This window comes from Cyprinodon variegatus, unplaced genomic scaffold, assembly GCF_000732505.1.
Source record: "Cyprinodon variegatus isolate N-32 unplaced genomic scaffold, C_variegatus-1.0 Scaffold306, whole genome shotgun sequence".
NCBI classification, from domain to species: Eukaryota; Metazoa; Chordata; class Actinopteri; order Cyprinodontiformes; family Cyprinodontidae; genus Cyprinodon; species Cyprinodon variegatus.
This window is the reverse complement of record NW_015150759.1, coordinates 811,177-827,498: the sequence shown is the minus strand read 5'-3', so window position 1 is coordinate 827,498 and position 16,322 is coordinate 811,177. Positions and strand designations below refer to the sequence as shown.

At 38.3% G+C, this 16,322-nt stretch overlaps 1 protein-coding gene across 2 annotated transcripts; it reads right to left on the bottom strand.

Moving 5' to 3' along the window:
- Window positions 1-169: 169 nt before the first annotated feature.
- On the bottom strand, window positions 170-14,855 carry dhx34 (DEAH-box helicase 34). 2 transcript variants are annotated; one of them, XM_015384157.1, is made up of 16 exons: window positions 13,852-14,855; window positions 12,509-12,820; window positions 12,165-12,419; window positions 11,987-12,089; window positions 11,698-11,915; window positions 11,443-11,617; window positions 9,871-10,064; window positions 9,682-9,783; window positions 9,343-9,606; window positions 8,743-8,916; window positions 6,004-6,109; window positions 3,106-3,212; window positions 2,425-2,691; window positions 979-1,170; window positions 611-752; window positions 170-515 (listed from the first exon to the last, which is right to left on the bottom strand). In XM_015384157.1, the coding sequence occupies exons 1-16, from the start codon at window positions 14,542-14,544 to the stop codon at window positions 373-375; spliced, it is 3,447 nt and encodes a 1,148-aa protein (XP_015239643.1). In that variant the 5' UTR covers window positions 14,545-14,855; the 3' UTR covers window positions 170-372. The 2 variants fall into 2 exon arrangements, with proteins under 2 accessions (XP_015239643.1, XP_015239644.1); XM_015384158.1 differs by having other exon boundaries at window positions 13,975-14,855.
- Window positions 14,856-16,322: the final 1,467 nt, after the last annotated feature.

The following is a 16,322-nucleotide window of genomic DNA, read 5'->3' as shown; positions in this document are numbered from 1 at the left end:
ATGTAAATTGTCTCGTTCAATTGGCAAAGTGTCTCACTTACCTCCTTTCAAGAAAAAATGCACTTAATTTAAGAAAAACTATTTATTTGGATTTAAATTTTTTGCTATGTAAAAACAATCAATTTTTGACTATACTTTAAGGGACTGAAAAAAAAGTGAGAGTAGACAAGTTTTAGTAAAAAACAAAGATTTATGTTCATTTTCTTACAGTTAATCTTTAACATCTTTGCAGATTGATGGAGAAATCACAAGCGGTGACCATAAGAAAAATAAACAGGTTAAAAAGTCCTAATGAGAAGAAAAGAAACCACTTCAAAAAGTGTTTGTTTTGATATTAGGGTTAAAAGTTGGTTCCTAGCAGTCCTCATCCAGTCACTTTGCAGAAAACATATGCTGCCTTTTATGTTTAAGGATCTCTGTGGAGGTGAGCTTCAGGTCTTCGTTACAGACGTCACAATGATAGACCCTCGTCAGACCCGAAGCTGAGGAAGAGCCGGCCTTTCCACCTTCCGATTCTGAAACAGACCCGTAATTAGTGCCCTGTCTCTTGTGTCTGCAGATGCATAGAGTTAAAGAAAATAAGTAGAGATGAATCTGAGAATTTGCTGACCTCCGGCCTCCTGCTGTTCTCCAGCAGGCCTGCAGGAAGCTTCGTGATGCATCCGCTCCAGAGGAGTCAGAGGCATGTAGAGCTCACAGTTCGGGCAGCTCCAGAAAGTGCGTAAACACTCGCTGTAGAGATCCTTTGAATCCTGATGATCACAGGAGGAAACAGACTTTTAGTCAGATAGTTTAATGAGGGAAGTTGAATCGCTTCACTTTGTGACTCTAAAATAATACATCAGACCTTCATTAGTCCTTGACTTTTGCAGCTTTTTGACTAATTTTTATACAAAAAAAGTAAACAAATAAAGTCTAATGCCGTTTTGAACCCAAGAACTCCTAACAAATACTTGAATTAATTTCTAACAAACTCACAGCGAGACAGTTGTAGGTGAAGAAACTTGTCACTCTTAAGCCTCCTTTAATGGGATCGGGCTTGGCTTCTGCTCCTGGAAACAAGGGGCTCAGATCCGGAACCACAGAGAATGATGGATCAGCTTCGCTCTGAGGACCGATGTACAGGTTCTGGGTCTGGAAAGCAGTGAGGCGCTGAAGGCTGTAATTGACCTGAGAAAGAGTGAGAAACATCAATTAAACTTGGTTCGCTATTAGAAAAGCCTGATTGTAAAGTTTTTGTTTCATTTTACTGAGATATTTAGTTTTGATATATGAAGAAATATTAACAGTAGATGTTTAATATGGAGTTGTAGGGGAAGGAGGATATAGTGAGTTTTAAGGTGTAGATATGAGATGAAATGGAGTCGGATGATCCACTGAAGGCAGCAGATGAAAGAAGACTCTGAATGATGCATGAATGACTGCGCCATTATGACACATCTGACATGCCAGAGAGAGACGGAGAAATGTCTGCCTCTGGAGGTCCAGAATCAGGCAGTGGTGTCTGGTTCCTTCATCCTTCCCTTTATCCCGCTCTTCCTCTGCTGCTGTAGGCCGACCTGCCTGGTTCTGGTATCAGAGGAACGCCCCACACTTTAAAAGGTGGTTGGCAGGTTGAAACCCAACCATTAATGACATCATTCTGTCCATAATGGTGGGATAAATAAATAACCTTATAACCAACTTATGGATATCAGCAGGTAAGAAACTAGAGCCTAAATGCTTTCAATTATTATTATTTCAATTATTTACTTTTAATTGGACATTTTGGATTTTAATATTTAAGATTAATATTTTATAATTCATTTTAGTAAAAAACTAAACATCTGTTTTTGCCTCATTTATTCTGACAATTCTAGAAAAGCTTTCTATTATTTCTGTTTCTTTCTTTCCATTATTATTTCTATTAAAGCTTTCAATTATTTTCTTCTCATTGGACATTTTGGACTTAAATATTTAAGATGTTTTTTTTATATAATTAATTACGGTAAAATAAACCGAAAACTCAATTCCTAATAGTTATTATTTAGTTATTTAATTCTTTGTTTTTAAAATCAAATAAACTAGTTACAGGATTTTAAAATATTATCATCATGTTTCATATTTTTCACACTTCTCTAAGGTCAGTCAGGTTTTGATCGATTTCTTAAAGCAAATGCAGAACTTCATTGAATTTGTGTGTTTTGGTTCTAATTTAGACTCTGCAGAAAGGTTCATATTTGACAAACAATTGTTTTTTCTCTATATGTAACAAGTCCCAGAGGAGAAGGATATTTTAAATATTTCCAGGCTTTAAATGTAGAGTATTGCAACCTTAGATTTGAAATGTTTTCCAGATTTTTCTCTTCATTTTAGCATCCAGCTGCAAAGCAGTGCATCAAGGTAGAAAAAGAGAAGGACGTCTCACTGAAGCATCCATTTTACCTCAGTGTAGAGCAGGAAGCGGACCAGGCCGTCGCTCAGCTTCTCCATGTCTCTGCGAGACACTCCTTGGCCTGAGGAGTCCTTCAATGAGCTCTGTCCCAGCTGGGCCTTCAGCAGACGCTCCCACTCGGACCTGAGACTCAGGGATGTGGACAGGACCCTCAGGGCCTCCTCGGGCTCCTTCACTTCCAGCTCCAGCCAGCCGTCCACCACCAGCCGGGTGCAGTCAGCGTTGGTATCCACAGAGTTGGCCACCAGTAGCAGAGCCTGGTGATCAGAATGTTGAACAGACTGATGGTCCCACAACAGTGATTAAATACAGCTTAGACTGTTTTAAATGTAATCCTATTAGGTGGACTTTAAAATTATTTACCAATAAAAATTGAAAAACAAATTATTGCTTTGGTACCAGAAAAAAAAGGAGCTTAATACTAATCAGGGTTTTATTATTTATAAAAAAAACTTCAAAAAAGGTTTTGTTTCTTTTCCTCTTTATGATGATTTATAATACACCAATATCACATAAAATCCCAATAAATACCCTAAGATCAGTGGTTCATAAAATTCCCACTGCCTCAGTGTGTGGGAATACTTTACTAGAAGCAAGTTTGTTCTTTGCCAATCCTAATTTAAAAGTTAAAACACGGTTCAGTCAGAAGTCGGGACGTCCCAGACACTGACCTGCAGAGCTGGCACCCGAACACAGTTGGACAAATACGGTTTGTTGGTCTCCAGCAGCGTGACGAAGGCCAAGAGCTGATGTTTGCAGCTGTCCCTCCTGTCAGGTCCTGCAGGGCAAGAATAAAGAGAAAATGTTAGATAAGAAGAATTAGCTAATGTTGTAGTGCGAGTTTTACTTCATGACTTTCAGAAGCCACAAAAAAAAAACTGCTCTAAGTTGTTCAACAAGATTTTCTTTGGTCATTAATGTTTTACTATAGAATTTCTAGTTACAAAACATGTTTTCATTAAAATAACATAAATTTTATCGTTTTTAAGCCAATCAAGGTTTTTATTAACCCAATTTGCTTTACAGCATTTTTAACAGAAGCAACATCCACACTGATCAAGACATGTTGGCTGGTGCTACACTACATTTTAATTTAGACAAAAGTTTTTGAGCTTTGTAGTTTGTTTCCAATCACAAGAACCTTCTTGATTTCTTTTTTTCTGGGTGGGAGTTGATTAAGTTTTCCAGGCTATCTTGCAATAATTTTCAGCCCGGTTCCCTTCAACTTTCAGAGGATAAATGAGCCCAGGTCAGAACTCAGCAAATAACTAATAACAAAGTTTTTGTCCCCAGTTTTTTATTCAAAATTACAACAGTTTTATAGAAAGAAAACAGGATTTCAGCAACATCAAGGTGATTCCCACAAAGAGGTATTAGCTGCTAAATTTGTGATGCAATGTGTGTTGAAGTGAAGAATAAGTTTAAGACAGATGTAGAAAGATGCTATCAACCTATTATATTATATCCTATTATATTATATCCTATTATATTACATTATTTTATATTATATTACATTATTTTATATTACATTATATTATAATATATAATACTTCACAGTTTAGAAGAACACCCAAATAACCACATTAAAAGACCAAAGTAAACGTTTAGGAGGAATATATGTAAGAACAAGGTGGTAAGCATCAACCTAAAACTGGGTTTTATTTAATTTAACAGAAACAATCTGATGTTGAGCTGCTGAAATCATTTGAATCAGCTGTAGTTACATTAGGTGAGATTTCTAATAACATGAAAAGCTTCTCACTTTGATGTTACGGAGACTTGATCTCAAATAAGTCAAATCTCTGAGAACTGGACAGTCAAGTCCAAGAATTGGGCAAAAATTAAAGGGAAATTTAGCAAAGAAAAACTTCAGAAAGCTTTGATTATAACTGATCCAGTCCTTGTTCATAAATTGAAGGCAACAATTTGCTTAGCAGGAAATTTCAAGCTGTAATTCAACCCATAGGAAAAGATGTTTGTCTGATCTGTGTATCAAAAAATCAGCTACTGGTTGATAAAAAAAGATAGACAGATAAACAAAGCGAGTTCATTCCTATCTATCAATCTGCATCAGTTTGAATGGATCATAAACATCCTGCTTGTTTAAATAAAGACAAGGAGGCTACAGAGGGAGCAGTATAACATAGACATTCTTCTTTCCAGATCATTGATGGTTTTCTAGGACAGGTGTGACTGTTTCCTTTTCTGAACGGTTGATAGAGATGTCAACCGTAGACACAGTTTCTTCTTTTCCACCACATCTAAGTTGTAAAACATTTAAAGATCTGTGCAATTAATGAGGTAAAATCTATGGAATAAACAACTGAGATTTATCAGAAATTTAATAAGCAATCCAGTTTGCAATGAATGGAAGTTTAACAGGTAAAACTGGGGTCAGAATATGAGCAGAGTGGAGCTAATAAAGCTAACCCTGTGTCTAAACATTTAATGGTACAATTTTTAACATAAAAAAATTAAGTTACTCTTTAAAGATGACCCTGTTGTTTCCTAAATGAACAGAGCTGGTATGGTAGGACTCCGAGTAAGGTGATGTTTTTTTAAGCCGGGGATGAAGAAGCAAAAACAATCCTCTACCGGTATCATGTGGTTAATGTGTGTAAAAAAAAAAGGCTCATACTGAAGAAGCTTTTTATACATCTGCATAACTGAGTAACTAAAGATCAACATAAAAACGCAAAACTACATGAAGAACAATAGTAAAATAATTAGAAATTACTCTTATTACTTATTTAAAAATGATTTTAATAATCCCTAGCACAAAGGAACACATACTATACAGAGAATGTCCACTAATATTCAGAAATAACTTGTAGACTCTGTTTGGTGTGTTTGAAACACAGTTCAAATTTTATTTAGTATTCTATGAGGTATTCTGATGAAAAAAACAACAACTAAACAGCTTTAAAAAATGTTTCATTACTCAAGAACATCATATAGCAGGTCTAAAGAACTTTTAGTTTTGGTCGATTTATGTTCCCCCCAGTGGACAAAAGCTGTATTGTTTTGCCTGAAGGAAGACAACATTTCCCATAATGATCAGCTTTGTAAATTCCTGATCTCTGAGTCGCCGCCGTTGGATTGAACTAGATATCTGTTTCCAGTCGTTGCATGAAAAAAAAAAAAAAAAAAAGTAGCAATGAGGTAATAAGAGGTACTGGCCTCTCTTAAACCTGTCAGTGACTGATATTCTGACACATTTAGAGCCTTGAAACAGATAGATATAAGGTTATGTTTAATAATTTCACTGTAAACAAACGTATAGATCCCAGAAGGAAGGTGCCGCATTCCCTGAATATCAATCCTGCACAATTTGCACAAATTTTGTCTCCAAAAGAAATTTAGCCACATCGACTTCTGTCTTTAGAACCAATGGGGGAAGTGATGTGTGCCGTAAAGCAGTCTGCACATTTGTAGTGTTTTAGTGTGGCAGGGTTAGAGCCGCCATCCTTGATGTATAATCACCACAGTTATGGAAATATTTTATGGTTGAAAGGTTACTTAGTGTTGGTTTAAATTTTCTCAGCTGTTGTCCACCTGAGTGAGGTCACCTGTTTCTCTGGGGTCGCCCTCAGGAACATGCAGCACCTCTGGATCGCCGGCGAACACACTGGTCGGGTGGATCACCACGCCATGCTTGTTCCTCGTGTGAAACACCTACAAAGTGTGACAAACAGACACGACTTTTTAAACCATATTTCATGTTAAAAATCAATAAAATGTGCCCTCCACATTCAAAGCTGACCCCTTAGTGAGGAGGATCCTAAAGTAAACGTATCTCTTTTCTAAAACAGGAAAAAACGCAAATATTATTTCTATTACTAGTTTAGTAATATTAGATCTTTTTAATTTGTGAAGGAAAGAAACCTCAGTGCATTGAAATATCTGTTTTGAAAGTACTTCAGTTTGCCCAATGATCAGGAATAGGGCTGCAACTAATGACTATTTTTTTTGATCAATTGATTAATAATCAGATAGCGAAAGATTCCTTAATGAAGACTTTTTATTAAATTAAACCAGGTGAAACCACAACTTTTCCACTCAAGGAGTTCTGGATAGAACATATATATATCCATCCAATCCATCCAATCCATCCAATCCATCAATCCATCAATCCATCCGTCCGTCCGTCCGTCCGTCCGTCCGTCCGTCCGTCCATCCATCCATCCATCCATCCATCCATCCATCATCTTACATGCTTGTCCCAATTGGGGTCACGAATAGAACATATATACAGACAAAAAGTTTTATCTTAAATGCAAAATGTTTACTTTTTTTTTAATACAATTTTGGTATAATTATTGCTCTAAGTGGGTAACTGTCAGCTAATCTAGACTTAGACTTATTTGTCATTTTGTTTACACAAGTGTAAAACAAAAAGAGATTTCGTTTGGAACAGCTCTCTGGACAATTTCATCTTTTCGAAAAGTGCAGCATTAAAAAATAGTAAAAAATATATATAAAATATATAAAATCAATCATCACATTAATCTGGTTAATTGTTTCGGCCCTAATCAGGACCACAAACAATTCCTCCAAAATACACTGAGGCATTTCTTATGCTTTATAGTTTACACTAATTCAACAATTTCTTACTCTTCTTTTTTTTTTTTTTGAAAAAAACCCCTCTATTTTAGCAAATTCTGATTCTTGATAAGTGAGAATAGGAACTTTATATTGATCATGGATAACTTGCTGGTTTCATGGGTATAATTTTGATGTGACACAGAGGCCTATTTTACTCGGAAGTTCTTCAAAATAAAAAAGACAAGCAAACATGACATTAAAGAAAAGGAGACATGGCTCCAAGGAAACTCCGCCTCAACTAAACTCACTCATATCGAGAGTCGGAGCAACAAACCAAAGATTTAAACACAACTGGAACTGAGATTAATGAGGCTGGAGGACAAGCCAAGTTTAGCTGAACTAATACTGAGCAGGGACGTAAAAGAAAACTAACACACACTTCCAGAAGTTACTGCTGCAATGACTGGGATCTAGATGAAGTCTCCATGACAACCGTTAGAAAATATCAACAGGCTAAAGGGCTGTTTAGGAGGCAAGCAAGGAAAAAGCCTTTTCTTTCCTACAATCACAAATGGAAACTTTCAGATTCCACTAAAGACAAGTGAGAAATATGCGGAGAAGTAATTCATGTTCAAGAGTATATTTTTAGTTCTCTTCTTGAAAAGCTTTATAGCTAATAATAACAATTAATATTAGCCACTGAAATGTTTCATGGAAAAGATGTTTATTTCTATCTTTCTTTGGTGCAGAACGTTGTGACAAACCTCAGCTTTGCTGTGAATCTGTCAGCATAAAGAATCGCAGCGTTCGAGCCAGAAATAAGGAGAATAGGTAGACATGAAGGTGCTTCATGAAGCTTGATATATATTCATTCATTTAGTTGTGAGTTGTGTTTGGGGCAACTATAAAATCATTAGAGGGTTTTGTAGCACAATTTCTTCTGTTGATAAGTATTTTTTTGTTCCACTATGTTTAATAAATAAAAATCTAGTCAGTAAATCTCAGTCAGTCAGTAAATTGCAGGATAATGACCCAAAATAAGCATCACAGACAACCTGCTAAATAACATCTACATGTTTGCATTACTATCTCTGTACTCAGGATTTAATCCAATAAACTCTTCAGAATCGGAAGAATCTTTCATTTTGGTGCCATTAATTAGTCATATAACCTTTATCACATTTAGGGTTGCAAACACAAAATAAATGTGGATAAGTCTGATTATTTACCTTAAGGTAAAACCACTAAAATAGGGGAGTACCAATAAGCTTCATTAAGATGTATCAGAGTTTGTTATCAGGCTTAAAGAAAGAAGATCATTATTTGGAGGAAATAAATATTGACAGCCAGGAGGAAGGCAAAAACAAGAAGATGAGTCAACCCTGAACCACCATCTCTGATTCTAAGGATGGATGTTTACAGGATGTTTGATCGATAAAAAGACAGACCTTCACCCTAAATTTAAAGTAAATGGGACAAAGGCATGACCTATAAAATGTCAGGTATAGCTGATGATTAAATTGCTTTTGCATATGTGGGAATTTGGCAGCATTAGTATAACTATATCACTAGTTTATAAGGTTTTCTTGTTTATGTCTTTCATTTGCTTTTTTTTCCTTTTATTTTAGTGATTTAAAAAAGAGCAAAAAGGGAAAAAAGAAAGAAAATTATCTTAAGGTTTTCTACCAATGTTTACCAGCAGTTCTAATAACTGTTCTTCCTAACGTTAGCTTTCCCTATGTGGGTACAGCGTGAACCCAGACCTGCTCTGAGTCTTTGCGGTTGGAGTTGTGCTCATCAGGTAGAGCCAGCTGAGGGTAAAGTCCTCGGCAGAGCAGCAGCTTCAGCAAAGCTTGGTGCCGCGACGACAAGTCCTGGCTGTTGTTGACGGCCTCCTGGAGCTCCGAGACGTTGTGACGTAATTTAAACTTCACTTCCTGTTTTCCAACAAACAGCAAAAATCGTATTTTGTTAACAAAGACACTATTAACCTGCGCTTCTCTGGTACCTTGCGATTAAACTGGTACAATAATCGATCTGAGCTGAATGTGTCTGAGAAATGAAAAGCTTTGGCACTTCTGTGACTTTTTCCCAAACTTTTTCCAGCTTTCAGGATATTTTAAAAAACTTGCAGAGATACTTTGCTACGTTTCCCCTTCGAGTTATTTTATTTAAGAAGCAACTGTCTGTTCATTCAATCTGACACAATATCCAGACTTTAATGTCATTTAAAACCCTTTTAAATCAGAAAATTAAAGAATTTCTTTGGTCTAAATAATAAAGTATTTAAACATCACAACCCTGATTTCTATATAAAGTACGGGGGAGGGCTACTTCATATCTGTATTGTTCTTTGAGCTCACCTGGATGTCCACATCCTGTTCTTTTCCCTCTTTGCCCTTCCTGCCTCTGCCTCTGCCCTCTGTGTCTGATCCTGAGGAGAGCTCTCCATCCTGGCCCTCCTCCAGCCTTAGGACCTTACGTTTAGTCCCCTCCTGCTGCTCATGGTGTCTTTTCAACTGATGCAGCTTCTTCCTCTCTGTGAACCTCTCCCTGCGCTGCTCACGGTCGCCACCAGAGGGAGCCTTATCCTCTGATTCAATGAGGCCGTGGCTCCTTAGCAATTCCTGTAAGCCAACCAGGAACTCTTATTATTAAAAAAGTAACGTAACAAATGAAAGTGATGATGAGGAGAAGCTTGCCTTGAACTGTCTGCGTAGGTTGACCATTTCATAAAGTCTCTGCTCCTCCAGGCCTCTCCTCCTGCACCACTTCCTGGACCCGCCTCCTCTCTCTCCTTTCACCTGTTGAGTCCATAACTCAATCAACACTCGTCACAAAATAATTTCATGTAAAGAAAACAGAAACATGTGACGTCACAAGCTACTGACCTCCACCCAGGCATTGAAGGTGTTGAGCAGAGTGAAAGGGTCTCCCTGGTTGCTGTGCAGGGGCTGGCGGGCAGTGTTGCAGTCCGGGTTTTGCTGCGAGCTGCGCAGGAATGGTGACTGAACGCTGAGGGCTGCTGCAATCGTCAGAACTGGCTCCACCAGGTTGAACAGGGAGCCCAGCACCAACATCTTCCCTGCAGGATGGAAGTTTAGTTGTTATAAGTGTAAAGCAATAACCTTCGGCTCTTTAGGTGGACACAGATAACTCGCACAGTGTGGGGACCTATAAGTGATTTTATATGGTACCCATTGATGGGTTACATACATTAACAAAACATTTGAAAAGCATTGTTTTAACTGCTATCTTTAGTTAAAACTATGTTCCACAATTTACATACAAATTACTGTAAATACACACAAGGAAAAACTGAAAGACTATTTAAATATGATCACCACAAAAATAAAAAAGGTTATAAGAACAATAGTGATCAATGATAAATATAACAATATCAAATTAAAAATAACCACATAAAAATATATCTATAAGCTAAATTTAAACTATGCAAAAACTATATTATAAAGTATAAAGGGCGTATAAATTGTAGTTAGATGGTAAACTACAAAAAACGAATGCAATTTAGTGGCCTCTAGTGGCGTCTTTTATTATTGCACCCACTCTCTACCTCACCTTGCCTCTTTACAGCTGTGCTTTCCTCGATTTTTTAAAGAAACTTTTCTAACTTCATCATCTAAAAACTAACTACTATAATATTAATTATTGTTTTAAATGTGGACCCATTCTAATATTTCCATTTTAATAGTAAATAATGATAATAACTAGTTTTAAAATGAATATAGTGAAGGTAAATAGTTTCCTGATTTTGTGGCGCCCTCTGGAGGCATATAATTGACAAAATGGGTCTGCCAGCTCTGAGGTGAAGATATTCATATTTCTAGCTGCACAATTCAGAATTAAAGGCTCCCCAGAAACTGATGCATAAGCTTTTGTCCCCAAAATATGACTGAGAAAGCCAAAGACAAAGGGTTATTTTGTTTTTATTGAGATAAGTCAGGGTATCAACATAAAATGATGTCTGACTTATAGATTTTCTAATGAAAGTGCACCCAGCCCATTTGACAGAAAAGCTAAATATTGCTGGATACTATCTTTAATAATTGTAATGTGGTGAATAAAAAAATACATGTTGGTTTTTAGAAGGCTTTGGGAGACTTTTGTTAGTTAAAAAATGGACAAAATTATGAAAATTAAAAAACTCAAACACTTTTTCATGCATACATTTTTGCTCCCAATATTAATTAATACCTGGAAATTAATAACATGAAAATCAAGACTTTACTCTTGCCATCATTGTGGGGTTGCTGCTAAACAACAGATGGTTCTTAAGATCACGACTACAAATATTAGAAACTAGGTAATTAACCCAATGTCAGAGATTTAAGCCAAACTGGAAAAAACATTTAAGGGAATGGATGTTTAAAGGGCAAAAAGAAGTCCTTATGTAACGAACATACAGACATTAAAAATCGACAGTCTAGTGAGGACAGTCTCACCTATAACAACATCAACAGGCAGCTGAGCCAACAGTGTACCAATAGATGTTAGTTCACCACGACTGTCTAGCGCCCCCTGCTCCTTCAGGTATGTAACTGCAGTCTGGATACTGGCAGTTGGTGGAGGATCGATGAAGACAAAAGAAAGAGGATCCCCAAGATCCATACTCTTCATCTGCAGGGACAAGAACGCATAAATGAAGCGCTTGTTTCTATAACCAGAGATTCAATCTGTGTGCATCAGGATGCTCCTACCTGCAGAACCAAGGAGTCCAGAGCCACTCTGTGGATTTCAGGCACAGGATATGGAGCAAAGGCGTTGTAGTCGGACTCTGAATAGAGACGGTAACAAACACCAGGACCTGTACGGCCAGCTCTACCTTTCCTCTGCTCAGAGCTGGCTCGGCTGATCCAGAACTCCTGCAGACGCTGCATCTTGGCCTTCGGGTCAAAGCTCATTTCTTTCACCTTTCCTAAAAATCAGAAAACCTGAAGTGAAGATACTCAAAGCCTTTGAAAACTCAAACCCAGGACAGATCTGTACCTGAGTCCACAACAAACCGGACCCCGTCTATTGTAACTGAGGTCTCTGCAATGTTGGTAGAAATGATGCACTTTCTAACGCCAGGAGGGGCAACGTCAAACACCTGAAAAATGTGATCATCATTTTAGAGTTACAGCTAATAAATGATCCCTTTATCACAGATCTATGCTGACCAGACCTTGTCCTGCTGAGCGAGAGAGAGGGTGCTGTGCAGTGGTAAGACTATCCAGCGCCTGGTGTGCGTGGCGTAAACCTGACAGGCCTCCTGGATGGTGGAGATCTCTGCCACGCCGCTGAGGAAGAGGAGCAGGTCCCCACGCTCCTCCGGAGGGTAACGCTGGTCGATGCCCTGAAGGATGCGCAGGTACGGTCTGGGATCCAGTTTCTCCGAACGCGATGGCTGCTCCTCAGGGGGGATGGGCTGGTAAATCACCTGGAAACAGAACAAGAGAAAGAAAAGCCGACTCTGAGGAGAACAGCTCAAAAAGGGAGAGCTTGCCATTACTGCTGTGTGATTCTTACCTGAATAGGAAACAGTCTCCCTGGTACCTGCAGCACAGGAGCGTTGTGGAAGTATTCAGAGAAGAGCTTGATGTTGATGGTGGCTGACATGAGGATGAGACGGAGGCCTGGGCGGTCAGCAAGCAGAGAGCGTAGGACCCCAAGGAGGAAGTCACAGTGGAGGTGTCGCTCATGAACCTCATCCACGATCACCACCTGGTACTGATCCAGAGTCTTATCCTGCTGGATCTGTCGCAGCAGCAGACCTTCGGTCAGGAAGAGCAGCTTGGTGGCCGCAGTCCGAGAAGTCTCAAAGCGAATCTGATAGCCAACCTGAAAACAAAGAGGTATTAAAATGGAGATCATCTAAGAACAAAGTAATTTCCTCCTGTTTCTGCGAGAAATGTTCTATTTTCTTGAACAATTCTGCTGGTTACAGATTATTGAATACTTTGCAATGACAAAATGCAGAACCTTCTAAAATGATTTTAGTATTATTTCTCTGGATATTGCCTGATAGATTAAGGATTAATGGCTTTTATGGTTTTTATTTCACAAAAAGTTTTTAAAACATTTGGTTCCAGCTCATGTATAATTTATATTAAATCCAGCAAATCCCTTTACTAAGTCCAGTAGTAAGAGTTAATTTCTGTGCGATTTAATCTCAGTATAACTCCAGCTTTTCAGTGAAGGCTTAAAAGATGAACAAACGTCCTTAGGGATTAAGGAGCATATTAGGCAGATACAGAAGAAAGTTGCAGAGAAGCTTAAAAAACGGTGAGATTATGAAACAAAATGCAAATCTTCAGTCCACTCACTGAATTCTATTAAATTAATTATCTTAATGGACAGAATGACACACCTCAGTACCTATGAATACTTGGCTGTTAACTTATCCTGACAAGGCAGCCAAGGAGAGCATTGATCAAAGTAGCAGCCAAGAGCCTGATGGTAGTTTATCCAAAGTTTGATTTTCTACTGATTAATCAGAAGAGTATGAATATTTGAATGAAATCCACTTGAAAATGTGATATTCCTTTGATTATTGGCTGTAATGCTGGTCTTATTTCAACATTTTAAATCTACTCCTGTGGTCTATTAAGCTGTAAATGAAGCAAGCCTGATAAAAGCAGCAAAAGACTTGAGATAGGGAAGGAAAACAGCCATCTACTTACAGACTGACCAACACAATAGTTTAAATCATATTCATCTGATACTTGTTATAAAATCTGACAGACACTTATGCACTCTTAAAATCTAGGCTGAGTATTCCAACAGTCCTGATATTTATAGAAGCATACATCAGTGATTTGTTAGTTTTACTTTATATGTTTTTTACATTCTGTATGTCCAAATGGTCTAACCTTTGATCCATACTGATTGAGGCTCTCAAAGCTGACTCTCTTTGCGAGGGAAATGCATGCGATCCGCCTGGGCTGGGTGCAGGCGATCTGGCTAAAGCCAGCCGAGAGCAAATATTGTGGCACCTGTGTGGATTTCCCACAGCCCGTGTCTCCCGCCACCACTACCACTGGGTGAAGCCGAACCAGATCCACAATCCGATCTCGGTACTGAAAGATAGGCAGGTTCTTTTGCTCCCTGCGAAGCTTGGCCAGTTTCCCAAAGCTCTGCTTCTGGCTGAAGTCCAGGAAATGCAACAGAGCCAATCGGCAGTCTGTGATCTCCTGTGGACCTGGACCTGAGGATCTCTGCCTGCCTCTGGGATCCGGCTTTCCCATTCGCTTTTCAATGTCCGCTGAACACACAGATAGATTGATCCGGTACCGAGGGTCGTACTCTGTTGGAAGTCCCAAATTCACCTTTTCGGTGCCAGATTTTTTCTTTTCTTTAACTTCGTCTCTGGTTCCAGAACCAGACATTTCCCTCTTAGCTTTAAACCGCTGGAAACGATCAAAGAAATTCCAGAATTCCTTGTGTTCGGGGGATCCGGTCTGGATGTAGTCCTGTTCACGGAAAAATATCTGATCCATCTGTGCTCTGCTGTGCGGGTCATTCCAGTCCCAGCTCCGACCATCTCTTCCTCTACCCCCGTCCATGTTTGCTGTAGATTATCCACACCGAACCAAAGCAGACTGGCCTTAAGACGCAGATAATTAACAACACGCCTGAAAACACAGTTACCGCTACATCACAACCAATCGCTTTCGATGAGAAACAGATTTAAAGTATCAAATTTGTATCACCTCAAAACAAGACAATAAGTACCCCCTAACCTCACAATATACTGCTGCATATGATCGTGCTGTGAATTCAAAAATATTTACGCTAAAAGAAGAAATAACTGACAAAAATCCCCAAACAAATAAACCTCTAAAATACAGAGCGACTACAGGGAACAATAATACGGTAGGACCACTTCCGGTCCGTCTCTAAAAACGATCCGTCCGGAACTAGTAACTGAAATTACGGGAATAGAAAAAAAAAATATATAATAAAAATAAAAAAGCGAGGCATTTCCTACGCAAGAGGATTAGGGCTACTGAAAAAAAAGTTAACGGATTTTTGAATATGATTTCAGTGGGAAAAAAGTCCGAATTCTGAATTTTGATCTCAGAATTATGGATTTTTCCCTCAGAATTATGACTTTTTTTGTTTTTGTTTTTTCTTGTTAGCATCAAGCCGTAGTCTTTTTTAGAGACCAAACTAGCTCTCTTGTTTTAATCACCTACTGCCCTTCCATTAATAAAACTCACAAATGTCCATCATTTTCCACCAATGTGTTACTGTTCCTACCAAACAACTCACATCTTTGTCAGTGAAGCTGAGTGCTCCCACATCTCCTTCTTCATGGTGCCCTTTAAGATTAAGATCCAAAATTCCGAGATTAAAATCTGAATTCTGAGAGAAAAGTCCTAACCATGTCAGAAAAAGGCAATGGAAGGCAAGGCAAGTTTATTTATATTGCACAATTTAGAACAGAGACAAAAGTTTTTAAATTAATTCAATAGTAAAATACCCGTCAAATGCTGCTTCATGTTTGGTTCTAGTTCTGGGTATACAGAGTATGTTTATGTTTATGCATTTAGCAGACGCTTTTATTGAAGGTGACTTACAAAGTAGACACAATTTTACATTTATTATCACAACGCTGAAGCCCTGGTCAGTTCATTTTCATGTTCATGAAAGTTATTGCTGGAGAAGCTTTTCAAAGTCGTCTGTGGTGAAAGATGGCATCTTGCACTGACATGGACTGGTGCTTTCTTGGATGTGATTATAATAACATTAAAAAAAAGCATTCCAGCAAGAGAATCCTTGAAAGGTTTAGATTTGTCCATCTTTCTTTAGGTTTGGCTAAGGGATAAAAAGTTAAAAATAAGAAAGATATACAGTCATGGCCAAAAGTATTAAGAATGACACAAATATATTTTCACATGAACTGCTGCCCTCTGGTTTTCATGTGTGTATGTCAGGTGGAGTCATCACATACAGAAATACAATTGCAATCATATTACCGGTATGAGTAACAAAAGCTTTTAATGACAGTTAGAATGAGTTAAAGCAGCAAGTCAATATTTGCAGTTTTGACCCCTCTTCTTCAGGACCTCTGCAATTCTCCCTGGCATGCTCTCAATCAACTTCTGGATTAAATCCTGACTGATAGCAGTCCATTCTTGCACAATCAATGCTTGCATTTTGTCAGAATTCCTAGGTTTTCGTTTGTCCACCTGTCTCTTGATGATTGACCACAAGTTTTTGATGGGATTAAGATCAGCAGATTTTCCAGGCCATGGACCCAAAATCTCTATGCTTTGTTCCCTGTGCCAGTTAGATATCACCTTTGCTTTATGGCAAGGTGCTCCATCATGCTGGAAAA